This window comes from Peromyscus eremicus, chromosome 1, assembly GCF_949786415.1.
Source record: "Peromyscus eremicus chromosome 1, PerEre_H2_v1, whole genome shotgun sequence".
NCBI lineage: Eukaryota > Metazoa > Chordata > Mammalia > Rodentia > Cricetidae > Peromyscus > Peromyscus eremicus.
In genome coordinates, this window is record NC_081416.1 from 97,720,629 (window position 1) to 97,748,418 (window position 27,790).

The 27,790-nt window shown below is 41.1% G+C and overlaps 1 protein-coding gene across 6 annotated transcripts in view; it reads right to left on the reverse strand.

Annotated features, from left to right (window-relative positions):
- Stim1 (stromal interaction molecule 1) overlaps positions 1-27,790 on the reverse strand; it is a 181,457-nt gene that overhangs the window by 61,323 nt on the left and 92,344 nt on the right. For 5 of the 6 annotated variants that reach the window (XM_059269615.1, XM_059269619.1, XM_059269623.1 and 2 more), the window contains one exon: positions 16,002-16,132. In XM_059269615.1, the coding sequence (XP_059125598.1) occupies positions 16,002-16,132 (131 nt within the window). Of the gene's footprint in view, positions 1-16,001; positions 16,133-26,638; positions 26,895-27,790 lie in introns of those variants that run through there. The other variant, XM_059269631.1, reaches the window with a different exon arrangement.

Consider the following 27,790-nt stretch of genomic DNA (forward strand, 5'->3'; position numbering starts at 1 on the left):
CTTCTATTCCCAAAACATCTGTTTATGTAAATGAACTTTTATTACACTTTATTTACTCTGTGTATATGTATGTGTGTGTGTGTGTGTGTGTGTGTGTGTGTGTGTGTGTATGCATGTACATGAATCCATGCACCACAACATGCTTATGGAGGTCAGAAAACAACTTGAGGAAGTTAGTTCATTCTTTCCACCATGTGGGGTGGGTCCCAGGGATCAAACTCAGGTCGCCAGGCTTGGCAACAAATGCCTTTACCTACTGATCCACCTCACTGGCCTCAATTTCTTATCAAAAAACCTCATCTGGAGTTCACTATATAGCTGAAAGTAGCTTTGAGCTCCTGATACTCAAATTTCAACCTTCCAAATGCTGGAATCATAGGACTGAGCCAGGACGCCCATCAATAATATATAAAATCTTCACAGGAAGGAAATATGTCTGCTTTACTGGTCTTTGTACATCCAGCATCCAGCATAGAGCAGATGCTAAATATTTCAAGAAGGAAGACAGGAGAGTGAGGAAATGAGGAGAGAACAAAACATAAACAGACAGAGAGGGTCATCAATCCTCAAATGAAGGGGACAGTACACTGGAGTCAACTCTTCCTGATACTTGTGACTCACTGCACATGATAGACATATGGACACAAACGTGCAGAGAGACCTGCATAAATGCACAGACAGACAAAAACCACTCGATCTAAAGGGAAGCAGCGCTCGTGATCTAGACGGCAAGTCCTCTGACAGGAAAAATCAAAAGCAGGGTTAATACATAAAACAGGGTTTTTTCTTTGTGTTGTCTTCACCATTCCTGCTGCCAAGAGATCTGATATCTGCCTACAACTTGGTAGAGCCCAAATTTTGCTTACATTGCCAGCAACTTTGGAGCTTCAATTTTACCTCCAGGCTGTACATAATGTAGGACTAACCCTTTGCCCCTAACCTTTTTGATCCCTGACCTGGTTTCTCTAGCTCAGGGTTTGCTCTTCTTCCTCTGTTTTTTGTTTCAGACACTGACACATCTAAATGCAGAAAGACACACACACACAAAAGCACAAAATGATATATGTACACATAGAAGAAACACAAGAACACTAATATGCATACAGACAGAAAACCCGTCATCGGCAGGATTGCCATCCAGAAGAGACAAAGCAAACTCTACAACAAAGGAAGAGAGGAAGGAAAACAAGAGGCTGCTTAGTGAGGAAGAATTTCCCTGTCTGTCAAAGCAAGCCACCTTCTGGTTTTCCTGGAAGCATGAGGGACGCCATCTGGGGGAGCTGCTGCCTCATCCTGTATCTGGCAAGTCACCGAGACAGATTGCAAAGTATGCCTACTCTCTGAAATGTGTAGCTCCGTGTGTCTGCCAACTGGGACCCTTGCTTGAGTGCCAACTGACAATGTATCTTCTCCTCTACATCACATACTAGATCACCACACCTGATTCTTCTTAAAATTCCCACAGTTCTCTGTGAATACCAGCACACTGGCACTAAAACTGTACTACTGTTAAGAGGTATACGCCTAGTACTCAACTTAGGATGCAAAGTTGAGAGAATCAATGAAGGTTCGTGGCCGGCTTGGTCTATCTGGTGATTTCCAGGCCAGCCAGGGCTACATCTTGTCTCAAAACAAATAAACTAGTGTTTCTGTTATAGATCACTTATATCTCTGCCTAACTAGTCCTAGGGCTTGCCAATAGCAAAAAGTATCTCATCTTCATCTCAAATTCATAAACAAGGAAAGGAAGCTCCAAAATACTTGACCTTACAGCTAAAACACTCACTCAGGCCACACTGTAAAGGTTATACTCAGACTTGGGTTTTGTTTTGTTGTTTTGTTTTGAGAAAGGGTCTCAGCGTGTATTCCTATCTGGCCTGGAACTCAATATGTAAACTATGCTGGCCTCACAGAAATCCACCTAGCCTCTGCTCCCAATTGCTGGTATAAAAGGTGTTAGCCATGGTCTTAGGGTTTCTATTGCTTTGATAAAATACCATGAGCAAAAGCAACTTGGGAAAGAAAAGGTTTATTTCAACTATAGTTTCGAATCACAATCCATTACTGAGAGAAGTCAGGGCAAGAACTCAAAGAGGGCAAGAAACTGGCAACAGGAGCTGATGCAGAGGCCGCAGAGGAATCCTGCTTACCAGGTTACTTGCTCCTCATGGCTTACTCAGCCTGCTTTCTTATAGGATCCAGGACCACCAGCCCATGGGTGGCACCACCTACAGTAAGCTGGGCCATCCCACATCAATCATCAGTCAAGAAAATGCACCACAGGCCATTCTGGTGGGAGCATATTCTCACTGGAGGTTCCTTCTTCCAAAATGACTCCAGACTGTATCAAGTTGACAGAAAACTAACCAGCATAACCACCATGCCTGACTCATGCTTAGACTTTTAAAAAGTCAGTATCTATGTCAGTGAGTCGGGTAAAGGCACTTGCCACCAAACCTGAGTTTGATCCCCAGGACCCACATAGGAGAAGGAGAGAACTAATTTCTGCAAGTTGCCCTCTGCTTCTACATGTGAACTATGGTACTCAAGTGTGAGTACACACACTCACACACACATTTGGTAATAAAAACAAAATCAAAAGTCAGTATCTAAGCCAGGCTTGGTAGTATATGCAGTAAGTCCCAGCTTCTCAAAAGATTGAAGCATGAGGATGGCTTGAAACTACTTTGGGGCAGTCAAAGAAACACAATGAGCCTCCAGTTCCTAAAGAATGAAGCCAGATATAATGGTACACACCTGTAACCCCAGCACTTAGAAGTCCAGACAGGGGCCTTCAGTATGAGACCAATCTGGGGCTATATAACAAGTTCTAGGATAGCCTGAGGTATACAGTAAGACTCTCTATCTAAAGCCTAAATAATTTGGTAAGTCATGCCTATAATTCCAGCACTTGGTAGGCTAAGGCAGAAAGACTGCTGTAAGTTTGAGGTCAATATGGGCTACATGATGAGTTTCAGGACAGCCTGAACTACAAAATGTGAGGCCTTGCCTCAAAATAAATAAATAGATAGATAGATAGATAGATAGATAGATAGATAGATAGATAGATAGATAAATACAAAATTAAATAAAAGCCCTTAAAAAAAAGTCCTTGAAGTTTAAGAAACTCACAAAAATGAAGGCTGGATGTTTTAGCAGATCTACATTTCTGCTTCCAAAAATGTCAAAGAAACTATGAGAGACCAAATGGTAATTCCCTTTCACCCACTGAGGCCTGAATCCATTTCTCCACACTTACCTTATGGAGGGCCATGTGAAGCCTTGACAAAGACAGCTGGCTAAGCACAAATACAAAGTTTCAGGCTACAAAGCTGACCATGAACCAGGTGTGTTGCTCATGCATATCCAAGCACTTGGGAGGCTGAGGACAGGAGGACTGCTGTGAGTTCAAAGCCAGCCTGGTCTACATAATAAGTTTCAGGCCAGCCAGGGCTATATTATTGAGAACCTGTTTCAAAGCAGGATTGATAGGGAACAGTAGTAAAAGGAAAATAAGAACAAAGTATTTATGTATACATATACATGAAAATGTTGCAATGAAACCCATTACTTTGAATGTTAACTAAAAAAATATGGGGGCAGGCAGGATTTAACTCATGTTTGTAATCCTAGCACTTCAGAGGCTAGAGGTTAGCTAGAGATCAAGGCTATCCTGTGTAGATGTAACCAACCGTCTTTTTAAATAAGAAACACAGAACCAACGCAAAGAAGAAAGCCAAGAGGTTAGAGCTAAGAGCTAAAACCTTACCCTTCCTCCTGCGGTGGTCCTACCTCTCCGAACCAGAGCTACTTTCTGTATTAAAGTCTTTATATAGAGTTTCTGTTCTGCCTTCTCATTAGTTGTAAACCCAACCACATGACTGCCTCGTCACGGCCTGTCTGTATAGGCCTCCAGGTTTTCTATGAGTGGTATTGAGATTAAAGGCATGTGTATCCAATACTGGCTGTATCCCTGAACACAACAGAGACTTACCTAGCTCTGCCTACCAAGTGCTAGGATTACAAGCATACGCCACCACTGCCCTGCTTTCCTATGGCTTGCTAATAGCTCTGACCCCAGGCAACTTTATTTATTAACATACAAATAACATTTTAATACAAATAAAATATCACCATAATCCTGGGCTACAGAGTGAGACCCTAAGCTGTTTCAGGGGTGGGGGAAAGATGAGTATAGAATATTTCCTTAACCTAAGAGCAGGTTTCACCTTAAGATTATTATGATGATGATCATCGCTTGTTGTGTCCCAAAGGCCTAAGTAGAATTCAATTTGTACTTTGCCTGGATAATAGCAAGGCACAAGAATGTTCCATGATATAGGAAATAGGAGGGTGACAGCAATAGGATGTGTGTAGGAGTTAGAAATCAGGAAAATAGAAATGCAAAAAGATGCCTCTAGCACTTAGGAAGTAGAAGGCCAGGAGTTCAAGGCCAGCCTGCACTACATGAGACCTTATCTCACCAATACAAAAACAAAACTAAAACAAAAAGAACAAAATAAGAAAAGTGTCCCCAAACTAAGTTCAAAAACATACTTCACCAGCCAATATGTATCTATCAGAAGCTTGGGCTGATATGCTCAGCCTTTGTCAGAGAAGCTTCTTACCCCAGCACTTGAGGGTTAATGCAGAGACTCTTAACTGAGAAGACGTGACAATGGAGTGCTCAGCCCTAAACAGGACATCTGTATCAATCCCACCAAGGTCATTGTAGAAGAAGAAGAGGAAAGAAAATAAGAGCAGGAAGATGGAGAGATATGCAGAGACATCTTCTGGACATGACATAGCTGTTCCACTTAGAAATTCACAACAACTGAGCTACCCGCACAAGACCTGTCTCCACATCATCATGGATGGGGGGGGGGGGGGTCCCACAAGACCCAACCCTCCTGAGGTACCACTGGCAGTTAACGGTTACTTAGGGGTGGTGTGTCACTTTTGTCAGTGCTGTAGTCACTGATAAGTTGCCCATGCTCCAGTAAATAACCTCCCACCCTTGCAAGTGGGGCAGAGACCTAAACTGAGTGGGTAACTCACACACACAAGGCATGGAAGTAGGACTCAGGAACAAGGGTGTCAGTGGGAAAGGGAAAGGGGTGAGAGGATAATGGGTGTAAAAATGACTAAAATCATTGTATACATGTAAGATACTGTCAGTGATTATTAAAATTATTTTAAAGATTTATGTGTCTGAGTGTTTTTGCTTGTATATATGTACATGTGCACCACATGCACCTAGTGCCTGAGGAAGCCAGAGGGGGGCATCTGAAACCTTGAGATTTCATTTCCTCATTATAAAGGAAGACAATAATTTCTATTTCAAATGGTATTCCAAAGATGAAATTAAATCATATATATAAAGTTCACAGCTGCAGTATTATTACTTCTATGATTACCACTATTACACTGTAATTATTTAGTAGTTTATTCATAGGTCTAGTGCAGAGACCTGACCAACTCCATAGAAACAACCTAACATTGACTCAGTTTCTACCCTGAGGAAGAACTTACAAGTCCAAAGCACCCCATCTCCCACAAATTGACCATCTAATTCTGTCCTCTTGTCCTACCCTATGGAAATAATTAAAGAACACATAATGAGGAAAAAGGATCTTTCCTCTCAAATTCAAAAAATCTTTACTAGCACCCAAATAAGGCCATGAAGCAAGCCCAGTGGGAGAAAATGATGAATAAATTTTGGTTTCTGAGGTAAGTTGGCACACGCCTATAATCCAAAAACACTGAGCTACCTGAGAACAGAAGACTACATCTCAAGACCTAGGCTACATAGCTAGATCCTGTCTCAAAAAACAAAAATCATGCTGGGACTGGAGAAATGACGCTGGTTAATAGCACTTGTTGCATTCCCCCTTATTTTTCATCCCTTTATCCCTTCCCTTGCATCCCTTTTCTCTCTCTGAAATTCCTATCCTCTGTTTCTTTAATTGTTGTGATATATTCCTAAATATATATATAAAAAAAAAAAAAAACCATGTTCAGTCTGAAAAAAAAAGAGCACTTGTTGCTCTTACAGAGGACCTGGTCTCTGCTCCCAACACCCACATTGGGCAGCTCACAACAATCTGTACCTCAAGTTCCAGGGGATCCAGTGACTTCTTCTGGCTTCCATGGCACCAGGAACACATGTGGTATACATATATACATGCAGGCAAAACATTCTTACATATAAAGTAAAAATAAATAACTTTTTAAAACCCATACATGGTCCCTGCCTCCTAATGGAATTTAGTGTCTTGTGGGACAGATGAAGAAAAACGCAACTAATTACAACACAGAGCACAGAACATGCCAAATGGAAGGTTCATACCAAATACTCTGGAACCTGAGAGAGGAAGGATTATTTCTAATACTAGGGGAGATTTCTTGGGGGGAAAATTTATTCTAAACTAGCAGTATTCAACAGAGTAATAATTATTCCTCAGGTAAACCACTATTCATAACTGTCAATATTTTGGGTAGTCAAATGGGATGGAGGAAGGTTTGCTACTGGCCTGTGCTACATAGAGCTAGTAACTACCCTACAATGCACAGATAGCTCCCCATAACAAAGAATCATCTGGCTCAAGATATCAATTATACTGAGATTCAGAAACCTGATTTAGGCCTTGGTGGTGAGAAAATTTTATAGGCAAAATGGAAGGTAGGAGAAGGCCAAGGTAAAGATTCATCTTTAACAAGAGCACAGTGGTACTTTATGAAGAGCATGCTTGGGATAGTGGTAGCATAGAGTAAAGGAATAAATACCACTCAACATGAACCAGTCAGATGATCCACAGCCAAATTGTGGGAGCGTTGGAAGAGTTTAATCAAATAAGCAAAGGTAAGCTACTCACTTACGGTTTAATCATCCTTAAATGCAGTTAGTAACTTCCAGCTTACAGAGAAACTGAGGATTGAATGAAACCACAGATGTAATCGGCTGGCACTGGTTGGGCAATTGTAGTGATACTCCCCTGCTTATATACTCCCTTTAGCAGATAAAGAGATACATTTTAGTAATTCCAGTATTCAAAAAGACAGGCTTGACGTTTCCTTCTCAGAAACCCCACCCTCAGTGCAGTGACTTAGGAAGCCTTGCCATGCACCCCTCTGTCTGTGTCACACCAGTGTCCTTCGGAATGAACCAGCAGCGTCACTTTTCATGCACCCTGCCTGACTTTCCCACCCTTACTTATCTCCCTTATCTCAGCATTCAATCCCACAGAATCTAGTTTACACCATTCAGTTTAATATTTCATTAGAAATTGTCTTGCAGCAAGCATGGCGGTGCACACCTTTAATCCCAGTACTCAGAAGGCAGGGAGAGGTGTTTCTCTGTGAGTTCAAGGCAAGCCTGGTCTACAAAATGAGTTCCAGGACAGCCAGGGCTAAATGGTGAGACCCTGTCTTAAGAAAAAAGAAAGAAAAAGGAAGGGAGGGAGGGAGGGAGGGAGGGAGGAACAAAGGAAGGAATGAAGGAAGGAAGGAAGGAGGTGCTGTGGTTTGTAGTTTAAATGAAAATGGGCCCCACAGGCTCAAAGGGAGTGGTACTATTAGGAGATATGGCCTTGCTGGAGGAAGTGTGTCACTGAGGGTAGACTTTGAGGCTTCAAATGCTCAAGCCAGGCCTAGTGTCACTCTCTCTTCTTACTGCCTGCAGATCCAGATATAGAACCCTCAGCTACTTCTCCAGCACCATATATGCCTACATGCTTCCTGCCATGATTATAATGGACTAAACCTCTGAACTGTAAGCTAACCCCAATTAAATGTTTTCCTTTATAAGAGTTGCCATGATCATGGTGTCTCTTCACAGCAATAAAACCCTAACTAGGAAGGAAGGAAGGAAGGAAGGAAGGGAGGGAGGGAGGGAGGGAGGGAGGGAGGGAGGGAGGAAGGAAGGAAGGAAGAAAGAAAATTGTCTTGCTTGTTCCCTAATAATTTTGATTGTTTCGTTTTTTTAAGTTTGTCTCTCTTTTTTTTTTTTTTAAGTTCAAGGACAATATCATTAAAGTTTAAGAAAAAATAGGGTAGGCAAGATGCAAATCTGAGGGAAGAAGAATATGGAAGAGGATAAGAGAAAGGCATGCCTTTTGAGTTGGGCCAGCATGTTCAGCAATGGACAGCAAGCAACCACACATGGCAAAACAGGAGTAGCTTTAGAAAAAGTGAGAAAGCACAATGTGCTAGAGAAAACATGCAAAGGCTTTGGTCAGTCCTAGTTAGGGTTTCCATTGCTGTAACGACACACCATGACCAAAAGCAAGTTGGGGAGGAAAGAGTTTATTCAGCTTACACTTCCACATCGTGCCGTAGCCCATCACTGAAGGAAGTCAGGACAGGGACTCAAACAGTACAGGATCCTGGAGGCAAGAGCTGATGCAGAGGCCATGGAGGGATGCTGCTTACTGGTCTGCTCAACATGACTTGCTCAGTTTTGCTTTCTTATTGAACCCAGGACCACCAGTCCAGAGAAGGCACCTGACTTTGCCCCTTTAGAAACTTTAAAAATTACAGCCCTTATCAGTCTCCTAATTAGCAATTAGTAGGTAGCTTACCAAGTTTGTGCAAGGATTAAATGACTAATGCATAGAAAGTGCCTAGCATAATGCCTGGCACATAGAGTGGGTTCATTATAAGTTTTTGTGGTTGTCATTATTATTATTATCATCATCAGAAAGAAAGAAAGAAAGAATATCATTAGCAGAAAGAATAGATGCAAATAGGCCTGTTTTCAAACTTGGCTTTGCCACTTACTGGCTATGTGACCTTAAGCAAAAAACTGTAACTTAGAAGGCATTATTTTCTCAGCTACTTGACAAGAATAACTATTTTCAGAATTTAATATATACAAAGCCACAAGCACAATATCTGGCATGCAATAGTTGCTAAATCTTTGTTTTTTCTCCCTTTCCTAATGTGATGGTACAGTTAATAAGAGCTAGCCTCTACAGCAAATTAGGTTCTAATCCCAAACTAGATTCTGGGAGTTTACGTTAGTGGTAAAGTAATTGCCTGGCATAGTAAGGCCATGGATGTAATAATCCCCAGCACCAAAACACACAAAACAACAATAAAAAAAAAATCACCACATTAACAAAATGGACGCCAAATTAGCCATCTCATCATATCATGACACCACATCCTTCAGCAGTGTGCTAACGTGACAAGGACGGCACACTGCAGGAGGTCCTCCATCTTTGCTTGAGTGGTTGGCTCATTCCCAAGGACAGCTAACATGACACAGACAAAGGGATGAGAGGAGCACTCACTGAGAAAAGAAAAGGCCTGGAAATAGTCTGAAATGTTTATGACACGAATAAGAACAGAGCCGGACCAAAGTGGTAGGAGGTATGGCTAGAGAATCTAACAGCAGCTAAAGCCAGATCTGAAGGGATGGATGTTAGGCACAAGAAGTCAGAAGAAATAGGAGGAGACCACACAGGAGATACAGAACCAAACTCTAGCTTAGGACGATTGCTGGCAGTAGATACCGTGGGAGTTAGTAAGGAAGAGACTAGTGGCAGGGGAAGGTTGTCTACAGTTATCTGGCTAGAAGGAGATGAGACACAAAGCCTGAAGGGGAACATCAATTAATATTAATCATAGTCATAATTTTTATGTATAACTTTCCCTCACCCAAATTAGCCCATACTAAATGCACTGAGCCTCCTCTTCTCTTCCTACATACTACTTCCCAACAAGTCTAAGTTTCTGCCTGCCCTTTGGATTACCACAAATGCTCTTGCTGATAATTCCCTTAGGATTTAGTTCCTCAGCCCAAATTCTACTTGGCAGCACTTCCAACTTTCTTCCATACTCACAGCCTACCATGACTTAGCATCCAGAGGGTTGTGAGCTGCCATGTGGGTGCTGGAAATCAAACCAGGTCCTCTGGAAGGGGAACCAGTGCTCTTAACCAGTGAGCCATCTCTCCAGTCCCAAGATGTCTGTTCTCGTCTGCCAAATTCCAAGTATGTCTCTCACAGCACTATGTCTTTGTGGTTTAAACTCCTCTATCCCTCTAGATGCATACAGATAAATTTAGGTCTCAGATCTTTTACTGAAACCAGACCTTTAAAAAATATATAGGCATGGATAGGGGGTTTCTAGAGAAGTAGTAGCCCCTAAAAATGCATGCCCTTGCTCAGTTATGCCTGCTTCCTTACCATTAACCGCTCTGGCAAAGACAGTTTCATACACGTATGAAGTGAATTCTAATTATTGAAAACCATTAGTCTAATCTCCCTCCCACCTCCCACCCCCACCAAGTTCCTTTCCCACATTCAAGTTGTTAATTTTGTTTGTTTTGTTTTGTTTAAGACCCACTGAGTTTAACCAAGATCATCAGTGTGACCAGGGGTTTGGAACTATCCATTGGTGCCTGGTGGACTCCTCAATGAGTACACATTAAAACAATGACTGCCTCTCCGTGTGTGTGTGTGTGTGTGTGTGTGTGTGTGTGTGTGTGTGTACACATGGGGGTGGGGTACCACACTGTAAATACACACAGCTTGTGTTTGGAGGTCAGAGGACAACTTCATAAAGCTGGTCTCTCTTTGCACCTTTATGTGGGTTCCAGGAATAGAATTCAGGTTGCCAGGTTTACCTTTACCCACGGAGTCATCTCTCAGGCCCACTATAATCATAGCTACTGTGAAGTCATGACTGCAATGGCTGTGCCCTGCCCAGAAGACAGCATTTTATAGCCCTTCTTCTGATCTGCTGGCTCTTACTTCACACACACACACACACACACACACACACACACACACACACACACCCCGCGCCCCGCCGCCCCACTCCCACATTTCCACAATGATCCTCAAGCCTTAGAGGAAATGGTATAAATGTCCTATTTAGGGCTGAGCACTCAGCCATCATTTATTCTCAGTGCCTGAGCACCCATACATCTCTGCATTCACCACTGCAAAGAGAAACTTCTCTGGAAAGTATACAGGGGAAACATTTTTACTTAACACGACTAGATTAAGTTTTTGAGTTTGTGTATAGCCCTATGAATTTTAATATATATTTAGACTTGTATAATGACTTTTACAACCTGGGTGGACACAGAACAAGTCTATCACACCCTAAAAGCCGATAGTGTTGATCTTTGCCATTAAACTTTCCCTATACTCATAACCCCTAGCTGCCACTGATCTACTTTACAGTCTTAGAATTTTACCTTTCTCAGAATGTCATATAAATGGACTCACTGTATTTTTTTCCTTTTTTTTTTTTTTTTTTTTTTTTTTTTGAGACAGGATCTCACTATATAGCCCTGGCTTTGCTACGAACTCACTATATAGACAAGCCTGGTCTCAAACTTGTAGCAATCCTTCTGTCTCTACCTCCCAAGGAGTATTGGGATCATAGATAGGCACCACCATGCCAAAGTTCTCACATATAATTTTTAGACTGATTTCTTCCACTCACCATAATATCTTTAAGATTTATCTATATACAACAGACTTCACTTTTTATGGTGACAGACATCTGTAATCCCAGCATTCAGGAGGCTGAGGCAGAAGGATCACGAGTTTGAGGCCAGCTTGGGTTAGTGAGTTCCATGTCAGTGAGTTTGAGTTACACTGCAAACCCTTTGTATGCCCCTCAAGGCATGAGTGGCCAGGCCCCACCTCCAGACAACTCTAACAACAGTAATGGCTGTTTCCAGCCCCTTGAGATGTAGGTGGCCAAGCTCTGCCCTACAGAGGGGGTTAAAAAAAAAAAGCCTAAGATCAGGCCACAAAATCCCACCAATCCCTGAGCTTGTTCCAAAATCAGGCCACAAAAATCTCACCAATCCCTGAGCTTGTCCCAAGATCAGGCCATAGAATCCCATTAATCCCAGGCCACCCTGGAAAGCTCCACCCCCACAAGAAACCCTACAGAAAGCCTGCCTCCTGCTCAGCTCTTTTTTGCTTCTCTTCCAGCAGAGGCGGCCACCCTCTTGTGTCTTTCCCAATAAATCTCTTGTGTGTGGTTGGTTGTGCCATATGACTTTGTGGTATTCCTTGGCTCCTGACTGCCAGGATAGCTTTCCCTTCAGAGCTGTAACACTTACGCCCTTGTTCAAAGAAAATCATATACAATTTTTAGCATGGATGTAATTTTAATTTACCTAATAGAGTAAAAACCTAAAAGGAGAATTACTAGGACATATAGTAATTTATGTTTAACTTTATAAGAAACTGTCAAACTACCAGAACAGCTTTATCAAATTACATTACTATTAGGTAAATTCTGATGGCTCTTATTCCTTACTTGGTACTGTCCACTTAATTTTTTAAAAATTATTTTAGCCATCTTGATAGGTTTATAGTAAAAAATCTCATTATGATTTTAATTTTCATTTTCTCTAATATCTAGTAATATTATACATATGTATGAATATATATATATATATATATATATATATATATATATATATATATTATATATATATAGTGAGAGAGAAAGAGAGAGAGAGATTAGGCAGGATGTCATATAGTGCAAGCTGGCCTCAAACTTCCTATGTAGCTGAGAATGAACTTAAACTCCTAATTCTCCTGTCTCTGCCTCCCAAGTGCTAGAATTATAAGCATGCATTACCTCACCTGGCCTTTGTATAAACTTTTTTCTTTCTTTTTTAGCCTGGAACTCAGTCTATATGCCAGACTGGCCTCAAATTTACAAGGCAAGGTGATCTTCCTTACCTCTGCCTCATGAATGCTGAGACAACAGACATACCATACCATACTCAGTTAGCCTAAGAAGTCTTAACAGTCAATTTTTTTTTTAATTTATTCCTGACAACTATGCTGGGATAAGGATCAGTAATCATTATTTTATCCTGAGAAAGCAAAAGGGAGAATCTTTAAATTATTATAATTTAATCATTGTTCTAATGTCACTTAATCACCTGTGATATATAAATCACTAGAATGCAGGCTCCAGAAAATAAGAATCTGTTTTGTTCACAATTGAATCCTAAGCCCTCAATCAACGGCTGGAACAGAACAGATATCCAACTAGAATGTAAGGTTTTCATTTAATATATTTATCATCATCATCATTATTGGAAGGGTGGTGAAGAGCATGTGCGTGGAGGTCAGTGAATAACTTTCAGGCATCAATTCTCTCCTTCCACCGTGGGTTCTGGGGATAGAACTTGGGTCATCAGGCTTGTGTATCAAGCACCTTTAAACTTTTATCTTTTGAATATCTCACTGACCCTGTGTTTATAATTTTTCAATTTTTTTTTTTTTGAGACAGGGTTTTATGTAACCTAGGTTGGTCTCTGGCCTCCAAGTTCCTGTGTAGCCAAAGATAACCTTGACCCTGATCCTCCTGCCTCCACCTCCCAAGTGCTGGGATTACAGGAAATGCCATCATTCTAGATTTGTATAGTTCTGGGAATAGAACCCAGGGATTTGTACATGGTGGCACTTAAGCACTCTACTAAGTTACATTCTCAGCCACCAAATAAATACCTTATTTTTACATGAGTAGAAAATAATACCACCCTCAATTCTCAAACCTCTGGTCTAAGACTGAGCTGAGGCTAGAGGTCAACTTGGAATAAGAAACAACAAAGGGCGCAGTGAGATGGCTCATCAGGTCGATGGCCTGAGTTGTTCAACACCTTAGACTCAAAGGGTGGAAGGAGAGAACCAACTCCTGCAAACTGTCCTCTGACCGCCACATACACATGGTGGTAGGTATGAGGGCATGTATTACAAGAACTTTTTTTAAGAAAAGAGTCTAGTCTAACTTAAGTAAGACACTGTTTGTAAAGTCCTATCTGTCCTCCTCAGACTATCAAGATAACCTAACACTGCAGCAAGTCCTCTGCCCATAGACAGCTTTAACACCAGCTCAGGAGTTCCCATACTGCTAGCTTAGTAAAACCCCTGCTTTACCAAGAGACCATCACTGCCAGGCATGGTGGTTCACTCTTGTAATTCTAGGACTGTGGAGGCAGGGGCAGGAGGATTGCTGTGAGTTTAAGGTTAGCCTAAGCTACATAATAAGTGCCAGGCATGCCCAAGCTTCAGAGTGAAATCATATCTCAACAAAACACAGCAAAGTGAGTTGGGAATGTGGCTCAGTGGCAGAGCTTTTATCTAGCATTCACAAGGCCAAAACAGCTAAAATTTAAGATCTGGCAATGAGGTAGATTCTTTCAGTTCACTTTAGTTATCTGAAAAACTTACCAATATGAGGCACAATAAATTGGGCTTTTGTGGGGAGAGTATACTAGGGATTAAACCTAGGGCTTCACACATACTAAGCAAACTACCACTGAGATATATATCCCAAGCTCTTTTATTATTTTTCACTCACTAGGCTACCTAGACTGGCCTTAAACTCTGTAAGCCCAGGCAGGCCTTGAACTTGCAATCTTCCTGCCTCTGCTTCCCAAATATCTGGGATCACAGGCTTATGACATTAGAACTAGCTTAAATAAGGTTTTAATATCCCTTTAGACTTCTACTAAGGTTCTTGGGTAATTAGCAATATCTTTAGATGGACCCAAAAAATCTGAGGTCTTTGATAGTCAGTGCAACCAGAATTTTTCCACAGCACCATAACATCTGGTACCTAAGCCCTGCTCTATCTACCTAACTTTCTAGTTAGATCCTGAACCCAACTCTGTCTCACATATGTTTAAACTAAGTGAAGCCCAAACATTTTACTAGTTTCTTACTCTAGGACTTAGATGATGAGTGACCATGAAAATGCACAGCAGCCAGGCAGTGGTGGCGCACACCTTTAATTCCAGCACTCGGGAGGCAGAGCCAGGCGGATCTCTGTGAGTTTGAGGCCAGCCTGGTCTACATAGGGAGATCCAGGACAGGCACCAAAACTACACAGAGAAACCCTGTCTCAGAAAAAAGAAAGAAAGAAAAAGAAAAAGAAAATGCACAACAGTAGGCCTCTCCAACCACAGAGGCCTGAGATGACAGTGAGAACAGGGGTAGCCCAGGCAAGGCAGAAGCTATGCTGAAAAAGAACATCTCACACCACTGTACAGAGAAAGTGGGGTGACAGCTTTTGTGTTATTTCAGAACAGTTTGTGCTGATGAGATTTTTGCTGTGGTAACATTCCTCTAAAGAGAACATTTTCTTCCTTCCCTCTTTGACAAAGCAATTGAAGAGAACACAAAAAAAGGAGGAGCGTTGACAAAGATACCCAGAAATTTGCAGGTTTTATATCTGCAAAGAGATTATATTGCTTTTTTTTTTCCTTTTTTGAGCCAGGGTTTCACTCTTTAGACCAGGTTGGTCTCCCGGTTCTTCTGCCGCCCAAGTGCTGGTATATCACTTTTTTAAAAAAAAGATTTATTTATTTAATGTATATGAACGTTTTGCTGCATTTGCCTGTTGCAGTCAGGAAGGTGTTGGATCCCTTAGAACTGGAGTTAGAGACAGTTGTGAGCCTCCATGTGGGTAATTGGAACCAAACTCTGGTCCTCTGTAAGAGCAACAAGTGCTCTTAACCTCTGGGCCATCTCTCCAGCCCCTACTATATCTCTCTCTTTTTTTTAAAAAGATTTCTTTTTCTAGTTCTTACTAACTGGCTCCCATAGACCGCATCTTTAAAGTTAAATTGACCATGCTAAGATTTGCTTCTTCCTCTCAAATAAGAGTATAAAACCCCAGAAGGTGGGATCTGACTATTTTGCTTTCTCTTTTTACATGCCAAAAGAAGGCTGAATATAGATTAATATTCCCTTTCCACAGTGATCACATTAAAGATCCAGGAAAACTATAGAGGCTATCCCCTCCCCTCCCAAATAGTTAAGTCAGTGTTAAGCTATTCACCAATCAGCAAACAGAGAGCTGTTCCGCTGGGTGTCATCTTGCCTGATAGGAATAAGTTTCTAGGAGGCAACAAGGGGAGACCATCTCTCCATATGGATTAGTCTAGGCAGCTTTCAGGGATCATTTCACACACAGAGAGAAGAGCCCTAAAAGGTAAGAAAGATTACCTCATCACTTTCTTCCACATCCACATCACCATTGGCATCATCATCCATCAGCTTATGGATGTTGCGGACAGCCTCAAAGCTGAGCTTCTCATCCTCACTGTGGCACAGGGGCTTGTCAATCCGGCAAAACTCTGTATGGAAAAAGCAAAGGACAACATTAGTCAGAGCTGCCACTCAGCTTCCGCCATCCTCTTACATCAGCAATCTTAGCTTCCAGCCTCTGATTCCTCATACAAGCATTTTAATCAACTACATATACAATGGTGGAAGTGTATCATCTAACCTTCACCCATCTCTTGGAAAATGTGCTGAGCTTGCCCATACAGAAACAATGCTTAATCATTCTCATAGCTCTCCAGCAGACAAGTCTAGCATAGGACTGGGCCTACTCTAGGACAAAGACAAGAACACAAGGAGTTCACAAATGAGAGAGGAAAATCAAAGGGACAACATATACATGAAAAAACCTTGGACTCACTAATAATCAAGGAAATACATTATTTTAAACATAATTTAATCAGTCAAATAAACATATAAATTAATATAATTTTCTAGTAGTAGAACAATAGTTCCAACATCTGAATAAATGGTATAGTTTTTCTTTTTATTTACTTTGTCACTAGAAATATATATAATACCAACCACAGGCTACCCAGGGAAACCTCTCATATCAGGTAGGTGGCCTTTATTGTCCTTCCTGTCCTCCATTCCAGTCTCCAGATTTACTCTTAGTCCTGCTGCAGCCTACCCATAGGAGCCCCTCCTCCCATCCTCTAGAGACTCCGTCTCTCACCTTGTCACTACAGGTACATGTAATGCTTACATAAGTATTATACATCTCGAGTAGGCTTTTAAAAATAATGGAAATAGTTTACCAAGCTCTAGTGACCAAAGGTCTCCAGAGTGGTCATCACTGGTTTCCTGAGGTCAGCCAGCATCTTTCCCAAAGGCCTACGGCAAATGCAAGAAGTTTGTATTTCTAACAGCAGGCTCTAATATGTAACCTGAGGAGACAGACAGGTGACCTTTGCTGCTGGCATCATCTAGCATAGAGGATTAAAGGGATGAGGCTAAGAGAGGACAAAAGTTTGATGTCCCACATAGCGTTAGAATTGTATCCAGAAAAACCATGTCAGCCAAAATGTACAAATAACTCCTTCATCTGAGCATTTCCTAAGCTGCCGCCTTGTCCTTCCGGAGACCTTTTCTACATCTTCCACACTCCTTAAGAGATTCATCCATTCAGCAATATCTTTTTACTGCAATGAAAGCACCCTGAACTTAGAGTCAAAAACACATACACCAAAATTCTATCTTTAATCAATTATAAGCTATATGACATTGGACAACTGGTGGAACTCCTTCAAGCCTCCATTTCATGTCTGCAAAATGAAGTAGTAATCTGCTACATGCATTTTTGGGAGAATTACATTAAACTGTAGGTATTAAAATACCTCTCAGGCTGGGCATGGTGGTGCCAAGGCAGAATACCAGAACTTGGGAGGTAGAACCAGGAAGACTGGGAATCTTGACCACATAGGGAAACCAAAGCCAGATTGGATAACATGAGATCTTGTCTTTATGTTAAAAACTTTTTATTTAAAAATAAGTAATAAACCTGATATTCAATTCCTAGTATTCTTTCCTTCTTCCAGATCAGCAAGTGAATAACTTCCATCTTCACATAACTTATTTCTCCTGACAGAATAAGAAGACTCAAACAAAGAAGAATCAGTTTGATCTGAATGTGACTAACCAGTCCTATCACATAAGTAATAGCTTCTTAAATTGTCGGTCACATAACTTAATGTGAGAGTTAGAAAGCAAAAGGTGGTAACAGTAAAAGGCTTTTGAACATGCAGTGACCAAAAACTAATTGAAAATAAAATGCATAATGAATATGAGGTGTTATCATATTGTATTGTGCAACTTCACTGCAGCCTTGGTTCTGAACACACAGCATGCTGACACACATAGTACAGGCCATCACATCCACCACACAACATCAAGGAACACTTGCCTGAAAATACCTTAGCTCAGATTTGAGACTTTGGGAAAAAGTGAGGCGGGAGTGAGACAAGGTCTTACTATGTAGCTTGGCTGACCTGGAACTTACTACGTAGACTAGGCTGGCCTCAAACTCAAAGACATCCACCTACCTCTGCCTCCAGAGTGCTGGAATTACAGTTGTGGGCCTTTTTTTTTTTTTTTTTTTTTTTAAAGACAGGGTCAGTCACTGAACCTGGAGCTCACCAATTCTGCTGGGCTAGGTAGCTAGCCAGTCCCAGGCATCCTACTGTTTCTGCCTCCCCCAAGCTGGAATCACAGGTGGGAAGTACAATGTCTGGCTTTGTAAAAGGTATGCATCATCAAGCTCAGTTTGTGTGGTTGCTGGGGATAGCACCCAGGATTTTATGAATGCTAAGCCAGCTCTCCACCAATGAAGCCCCAGCCCAGGCTCTTAATCTTTTCTTTTCTTTTTTTTTTTTTCTTTTTTCTTTTCTTTTCTTTCTTGCTTTCTTACTATTTTATTTTATGAGTACAGATGTTTTGCCTGAATATCTGTGCCCAATGTGTATACTTGGTACTCATAGAGGCCAGAAATGAGTGTTCACTTACCTGGAACTGAAGTTATAGATGGTCTGAGCCATCATGTAGGTGATGGGAATTGAACCCAGGTTACATATACCTAGGGTTATATAATATCTCAAGCAAAAAGAGGTCACAAGTGGAAAAGATTTAAGAAGCCCTGTTCAAAGTGAATAGACAACTCTAACAATGGCCTGAAATCTTACCACATTTATTTGCATCTATTAGTAACATTTACCACACTGTGCTGCAACTGTTTGTTCAACATGTTTCACAAATTACATTTGGCATCTCCCCAGCAGCAACCAAAAATCTAGATTCTTGTTAAGATGCTCAGTAAAATTAAATTAAATTAAAAGAATACCTTAATATTAACTCTAAAGGGAACAAAAGAAAATAACTAGAAGCAAAAAAAAGAACAAGGCCTAAGTTCTTGAATTTTTGGTCTCAGGAGCTCTGTATACAGTTAAACTTTTTAATCCAAAAGAACTATTTGATATTTGCCACATTAGAAATTTTAACAGAGGGGCAGCAAGATAGTTCAGCAGGTAAAACTGCCTGCTTGTAATTCCAATGACTTGAGTTCAATTCCCAGATCCCACAGTGGACAGAGAAAACTAACTTCTAACAGTTTCACCCTCTGATCTCTACATGAGCCATGGCATGTACAAGCCTAGATATATGCTTGCATGTGCGCGCGCGCGCGCGCGCGCGCGCGCGCGCACACACACACACACACCATATACACACCGATAATAATAACTAATATATTTTTCTTTCTTTCTTTTTTTTTTTTTTAAAGAAGACAGTTATGGTGGCAATTCTAACACTTGGGAGATGGAGGCAGAAGGATCAGGAGTTCAAAAGCAATCTTAGCTATACAGTGAGCTCAAAGCCAGCTTGGACTACATGAAACTGTGTCTCAAATCCAAAAGAAGAAAAGAAATAAGTAAACAAGTAAATGGAAAAAAAGAAAAGAATTTAAAACAAATATTTGTATTTAGTTATTAATTAGAGAATATTAAGTCCCTAACAAATTAAGGAAAATAGCATGCTTTATGAAAGCTAATTATGTTTTCTGGGCTGGAGAATGCAGCTCAGTTGGTAGAGTTCACAGAGCCTGTAATCTCAGCACTTGGGAGGGAGAAGCAGGAAGATCAGAAGTTCAAGGTCATCTTTAGCTACATACTGAATTTGAGGCCATACTGGATACATGAGACTATCTTAAAAAAATGTTTTCTGAAAACAAATTCATGAGAAGAAGAGGATCATTTCACATTTTTAAGAATTTTTTTAACATTTAACTTAACAGAACACAACTGTAATTTGTTATCAATTTTCACATTTATGCTGGTGTAATGTAGTTTTCACTGAGGATCAAAACACAGACATGTAGCTGGAAAAGGGGGAAGTTATTTTAATAGCTTTTCCAGATAAAAACTATGGCTATTCTCTGATTTTTACACCCAAACTTGACACGTGGTCAGTTTAAAGACTAGTTGTAATATGAAATCAGAAACTACATGGATGAACATGTAACATTCATATTCTTTGGTCTATCTTGTACTTTGAATGAATCTTTCATACATGCATGTTTTTATAATATGCTACACAGCTCATTTGGAAACTCTTGGTTCTAAGTTATGCAAAACACCCAATGTTGACACATTCTATTTTGACAAAATCAAAATAATCATAATTATTAATGTTACCACCAACTTCATCTGAAAGCTTTTAGTCCAGGAAGCTGTCAAACTCACATTAACTAAGACAAAGTTTCTGAAAGTTAATTTTCACTTAAACACTGGGATTTTACCATTGGCAGCAAATATCATCAGTTGTTTTCCTTCAAGTAAAACATTCCTTTCATTCACTTTCAAGAAAATGTCAAATTGGGTACTAATGCTCAAGGGTACAATCACAGAACTCCGGCAGGAGGCTTACCTCCAGTTTCAGGTCAGTCTGAAATATAGGATAAGACCTTGTCTTTTTTTGTTTGTTTGTTTTGTTTTTGTTTTTGTTTTTCGAAACAGGGTTTCTCTGTAGCTTTGGAGCCTGTCCTGGACTAGCTCTGTAGCCCAGGCTGGCCTCAAACTCACAGAGATCCGCCTGCCTCTGCCTCCCGAGTGCTGGGATTACAGGCGTGCGCCACCACCGCCTGGCAAGACCTTGTCTCAAAGGGATGGAGAGAGCTGGAGAGATGATGGTTCAGCAGTTAAGAGCACTGGCTGTTCTTTCAGAGGACTGAGGTTTGATTCCCAGCACCTACATGGAGGCTAACAACTATCTGTAAGTCCAGTTCCAGAGGACGTGATGCCCTTTTCTGGTGCTCTCCCATGAGATAACCACCAACAACCTTCCTCATGAAGCAGAGCTTCGTGTGTATTTCCTATTTCATGACACAGAATACTAAGCAGCATGTACTAAAGGGACACAATTTAATAAAAAGAATGATTTTCATTTATCATACTGGAACACACACACACACACACACACACACACACACACACACACAGAGTCTTCATTGCTATTTTGCTATTTTCAGGCATACATCTAAAATCCTTGTACTCTTCAAATGATAAAAGTATCTTTTGTATGCTAAAGGCATATACTAATGCAACCTCTAAGCAGCTTCAGGATGGGACCTAGTCATAAGAAAGGCCAAGGCAAGGTTAAAAGGCTTTCAGTCTCACTCCTCAACCTTCAGGGAGGAATTCAGAGTTTGATACCTGGGGCTCACATGACGGAATGAGAGAACTGACTCCTATAAGACATAAGCAGTCTCTCACTATTATTATTATGGCTGAGGAAATTCCAAAGTTCCTTCCCAAATGTCCAAATCTCTTTCTCTCCCCCAGGCAGAATTAGCTATTTACTGCTCACTGTTCCATGCTTCCAAGCACTTTGTACATAGTTCTAGTATATGAATTTTCATGTTCTGCATTGTTCACATGCCACATCCAGAAAAGGGCAAGAACCAAGTTTAACTCACTTTATTCCCGAGAGTCCAGTCTGTCATCACTGCTAACATTCTCCATGTCAAGCATGAGATCAGCAAATGCTAGCTGAATGAATGGATAAATCCTTGCTCTCAGAAAGAGACCACAAGTCTAAGACTGACAGAGCTAGCCCTGGGAAGACTCTCAGATTTGGCCAAGTACCAGAAGTTTCAGAGATAAAGTTACAGGGAAACTAAAGTGGAGATTGGGTAGGGGAGAGTAGATGAATGGACTGAATAGATATGTGGAGACTAAGGATGGGAACAGATTTAGTGTTGAGAGGATGAGAAACACTATGCAAACCCCAATGAAACACATAGCAAGTTTAGCCACCAAGGAGAAAGATCAGGTCACTGGGGTGAACACAACCCAGCCAATGTCAGAGATGTCCTTGCACTTGTTAGAACACTATGTCCTCATGTCCAAGAAGAGACTCAGTTCTTCTCAGCAGGAGGCAGGAATTCAGAAGAGCTTTAGAGATTTTCTTCCCAACAAAACTGGCACTGGCTTCAGTTTTCCAAGCAGCATTGACAGTAATGACCTCAAATTCAAAACTCTGACTTCTGACCAAGCTTACTTTTCTCTGAGGGGTCATTTATCAAAAACAGAATGGTGGCACATGTCTGTAATCCCAGCACCCAGGATACAGAAGTAGGGGGAGCACCACAACTTCCAGGCCGGCCAAGATTTCAGAACGGTACTCTGTTGTGAGCCACCTGATATGGATGCTGAGAACAAGCATGGCTCCTCTACAAGAAGAGCATGGGCTCATTTGTAACCTCTGAACCATCTCCCCAGCCCTGCTTCTCATTATTCTTAAGATAAACTTCAAAATTCTTACTGTTTGGGGGTTTTTTGTTGGTTTTTGTTTTATGTTTTGTTTCGTTTTCTGGTGCTGGAGAATTAACCCAGGGTTAATTCTAACTGCATGCTAAGCAAAAGCTCTATGATAGAGCTACATCCCCAGCCCTGTGTCTGGATTCTTTAAATCATACTTCCACACCAAGAAGTAGCTTGTTCTAATTTTCAAGTGGCATTCTACTAAATGGAATACTACAATTTGCTTATCCACTCACAAGTTGTATCTTGTTTTTTTTTTTTTTCTGATACAAAACTACTATGAACACTTGTATATGTGTATTTAAATGAAAATATACTTTCATTTCCCTTGAGAAAGTATCTAAAAGTAGAAGTGCTGGGTTATATGAAAGAAGTATGTTTGACTTTTTAAGAAACTTTCAAGTTGTTTTCTAAAGTAGCTGCATCAGGAGGGTATGATGGCACAAGCCTTTAATCACAGTACTTGGGAGGAAGAGGCAGGTAGAACTCTGTTAGTTCAAGGCCAGCCTGGTCTACATAGTGAAATCAGAGCTATATAGTGAGACCCTGTCTCAAATACATGGTAATACTCAGCCAAGGTTGAGCACTATGTAGATTCTTCACCTGTGAAAGACTCTTCGTTCTTCCTTAATTTGCAAACCCTAACTCGAACTGCCTTTCTCTGGTTAAATACTTTTTTCTTCAAAAATCTTCCCTGTCACACCCTCCCTTCCAAACTGCACTAGGTCCACATAATATATTCTCAAAAGTAACATATGTACTGGGCAACGGTGGCACACACCTTTAATCCCAGCACTCGGAAGGCAGAGCGAGTTCTAGGATGTCACACAGAGAAACCCTGTCTCAGAAAGAAAAGAATTATGTGTGTGTGTGTGTGTGTGTGTGTATGTATACATACATATATATACACATAGACACACATAGACACATTTTTCATTTACTTTTTCCAATTGTAATTACTTGCCTTCTCCACTAAATACTGGGGTTCCGTGGTGGCAAGAATATTGGATGCCTTATTCTTGGCTGATTCCTGGCTTCAAACCAATAATTAGCATTTAGTGAAGCCCACAGTACCAAGGTAGGGCTTAAATAAACATTTGTCAAATGGACAAATGAATTCTTGTAAGAAATTGTTGGATGAAAAAATTCAAACCGAGATGAAAAATACAGTACTTGCTCACAAAAATACTTAAGAAAGAGAGGTTGAGAGGAGATGGCTCAGTAAAGTGCTTGCTGCACAAGCATGAGAATCTGAGTTCAGACCCTAACATCTTCTTAAAAAGCTGGCTATGGTAGCATGTGCCTGTGACCCCGAAGCTCAGGAATCAGGTGGATCCTGGGGATTTATTGGCCAGCCAGTCTAACCAAAAATGGTTCAGCTCAGTTCCAAGGTTCCAGGTTCAGTGAAAGATCCTATAGATCCTATCTAAGAAACTAAATAAATAAAGTAAGTCAGAGAAGTAAATGAAGAAGATATCTGATGTCAACCTCTGCCTTCCTCACAAACCTGCATGGGAAAACTAACTCTCTCTCTCTCTCTCTCTCTCTCTCTCTCTCTCTCTCTCTCTCTCTCTCTCTCTCTCTCTCTCCCTCCCTCTCTCCCTCCCTCCCTCTCTCTTCTCCCTCTCTTAAGAATGAGCACAGCATATTAATTACAAAGACACAAATATGTTAAGGTAGGAAAGACTAGAGCAGCAGAAGATAGCACAACCTGAAGTACAGATCAAAGACAGTGGGGACAGAGGGAGGGTAATCCAATTGATGAAAGCCCATGAGAACTCAGCACAGTGTTTTGTATACCTGGTGTATTAAAAGGCCAGAATATTATCTAGGTGCAGTTGTAGTGATATTGTGTTCCCCAAAATATTGTGCACCCTAATGAACTTATCTGGGGTCAGAGAACAGAACAGCCACTAGATATAGAGGCCAGAAAATGGTGGCACACACGCCTTTAATCCTATCACTTGGGAGGCAGAGATCCATCCAGATCTCTGTGAGTTCAAGGCCACACTGGAAATAGCCAGGCATGGTGATTCATGCCTTTAATCCCAGGAAGTGATGGCAGAAAGCAGAAAGGTATATAAGGCGTGAGGACCAGGAACTAGAGCTGGTTAAGCTTTTAGGCTTTTGAGCAACAAACAGTTCAGCTGAGATTCATTCTGGATGAGGACTCAGAGGCTTCCAGTCTAAGGAAACAGGATCAGCTGAGGAATTGGCAAGGTGAGGTGGCTGTGGCTTGTTCTGCTTCTCTGATCTTTCAGCATTCACCCTAAAAACTGGCACTGGGTTTGTTTTTATTAATAAGACCTTTTAAGATTCATGCTACATACAGTGGTACATACTTGGAATCTGAGCACTTGGGAGGCAGAGCCAAGAGGATCACCACAAGTTAGGCAGCCTGATCTACACAGCAAGTTCCAGGCCAGCCAAAAATACACAAGAAGACCCCATCTCAAAATAGCAGCACTTCCAGGCAATATATGTTTACCAACACAATAGGGGCTTGACTGTGGTGGGCATTACCAACTTCCCTCTGGTTGGATTTAAGGGTAGGGTTGGGGTGGTGAGTAGACAACCTATGGTGAATACTGAAAGCCCAGCTAACAACCCAGGTCTAGGGAGGTCATAGGCTCAAGCTGGAAACATTATTGATGTTTAACTAAATTGACAAAGCAGCAAACTGCCTTCTAAATGTCTATGCTCATACCTATAGACAAAAGCTGCTCCTGGCCTAAATCAGAGAAGTCTTCCTTATAGTGAATAGCAGTAAATGCAGAAAATCATGGCTGTCCAAGATACAAAGAATAAGAAGTGGTTGCAGGCCCAGCTCTAAACAAGACTGTGGTAATTTCAATGTAGTTAAGGAGTGTCATAAACTCATAGGGAGTGTCACTATTAGGATGTGTGGCTTTGTTAGAGTAGGTATGGCCTTGTTGGAAGAAGTGGGTAACTGTGGGGGTGTGCTTTGAGGTCTCATATGCTCAAGCTACACTTGGTGTAGACACAGTTCACTTCCTGTTGTCTGCAGATCAAGATGTAGAACTCATAGCTCCTTCTCCAGTATCATGTCTACCTTCACACTGCCATGCTTCCTGCCATGATGATAATGGACTAGACCTCTTAAACTGTAAGCTAACCCCAATTAAATGTTTTCCTTTATACAAGCTGTTAATGGTCATGGTGTCTCTTCACAGCAATAGAAACCCTAACTAAGACACAGACATTTATACCATCCTCTCTAAGGTTCAGAAAACATTGTGAAAGAGGGTCCAGAAAGTTTTGAAAAGCAAAAAGATAGTGTGAAGTGCTGAAAATGCTATTCTCTAGACTTGGTACAACTCTTGTAGTCATTAACACATTAACAATTAAATCATTAACAATTAAATCATTTCAGTAACCTGCACTGGGTCCACACAACACCCAATAAGTCAAGGAAAGGAGAGGGGCTCATGAGACACTACCCTTTACCTCTGAACTATAGGTTATTGATAGATTCTGAGAAAGGAGAACCACTGTCTTCAGTTGTATACCCACTGCTGAAAGTACCAGGCTCCAACAAATAGCTCCAGGTTTACAGCTACAAAGATGGCCCTGGTTAATCTTGGTGAGTCCTAAAACTAAAAAAATAGACCAGTGAAAGAGAGATTTGTGAGGAGGAAAGGGGGGGAGGGGTGGTAGAGAATGGAGGTGAAAGTGGCCAGTATGCAGTATGTCAACCAAAATAGAGAATCACCATCATTATACTTCCTAATCATCAAACTCCTTCTAGACCATAAAAGGAAGCCCCACACAATAACTAGGGCTCTTGCATACTTTCTGACCCAGGTGACCTACTGCTTGTTTGCAAGGTATTCTGATCTGTATACTTGCTTTGCCTTTGAATACAATTTCCTCTGGCTACTTTGCAATCTGCGTATGCCTGTAGTACAGTGCTTTGAAAAAAAAACACCAAGAACCTGGGAAGACCTAATCCAAACACTGACCATAAATTTACTCTCTGATAAAAACTGGCCAAAAGTTCCTTTCTCACTAGGTTTTAGAAACAAGTTGACAAGTCACTAGAGAAGAACACTTAGTCTCTGGTACTGTATAAGAAAGAGGAAAGAGGAACAATAGCCAAGGAAGCCCCCTCTAAGAAAGGACAGGAAACCTAATTGTGGGCTGGAAGAGAAATCATCACCATTTCTCCTCAAGGAGGCGTTCACTTACTCAGCTACTCCTTAGCTTCTATATTTACATTCTTCCTCTCCTTGGTATTTTCTTCAAACTTTGCTCTCACAAAAAGCCTTCTTCAGTCAGACGGTGGTAGTGATGCGCCTTTAATCCCAACACTCAGAGGCAGAGGCAGGTGAGTATGAGGCCAGCCTGGTCTATAGAGCAAGTTCCAGGACAGCCAGGGCTACACAGAGAAACCCTGTCTCAGGAGAAACAAACAAAACCCCGAAGCCTTCTTCAGAAAGAAAATGGTTAATCCTTACAGGTGGTCCCTACCAAGCAGGCCATGACCTCAGTGACATAGGCTCCTGGTGCATTCTAATTGCCTTTGCCTATTCCTCAGTCTCTCACAAGACTGTAACTATTGCTAGGCAGCACATTTTCCTGGCTTTTTGTCTCTATACTCTTCCTGACTGAATTAAAAGTATCTGCCCCCAGTTCAGTGCTCATATATATCCATTTCAGCATTCACTTAACACTTTTCCTGTAATACATTCTGAATTACAGAAGGGGTAAATGTGCTCCTTTGAATTCTAACTTTCAAATACATTGATTACTACTCCTAAGTATTAATTTTTCTCTCTTCTTCACTCACCCTCTTATTTGTTTTGTTTATTTGTCTGTTTGCTTGAGACAGGGTCTTAGGTAGCCCAGGCTAGCCTTGAACTCACTATGCATCCAATATAACGCAATATGCATCTCACGGCAATCCTCTCTCAGCCTCCTAAGTATGGGGATTACAAGCATCAGCTACTATTAGGCAGGATTAATTTTATCTGAAAAATCAGCAAACTCCTTTGAAAAGCAGTAAACCTACACCATTGTTGTTTATTTATCAGTTCCCTGTGTTCTGCTTTACAAGAGCAACCTTTGATTTTTCTGGTGTTCCCCTGTATCTAGCCAAGTACTAGGCAACACAATTCCTAATGTAGGAATAACCTAAAACTGTATACATTCTTTGAAGATTTGCTTTTCCCAGCTTTGGGGTACCAAATGCTAGAGGTCTTTATATGCTAAAGCTGTCTATGCCAAGAAACAAGCCAGCCCCAGAGGAATTAAATCAACACACTTGTTCAAAAACCACCCCAAGTTCTCTGACTTGGAGGTTGACCCAACATTCTTGTGCCCTAGCCAGCACTCATCAGA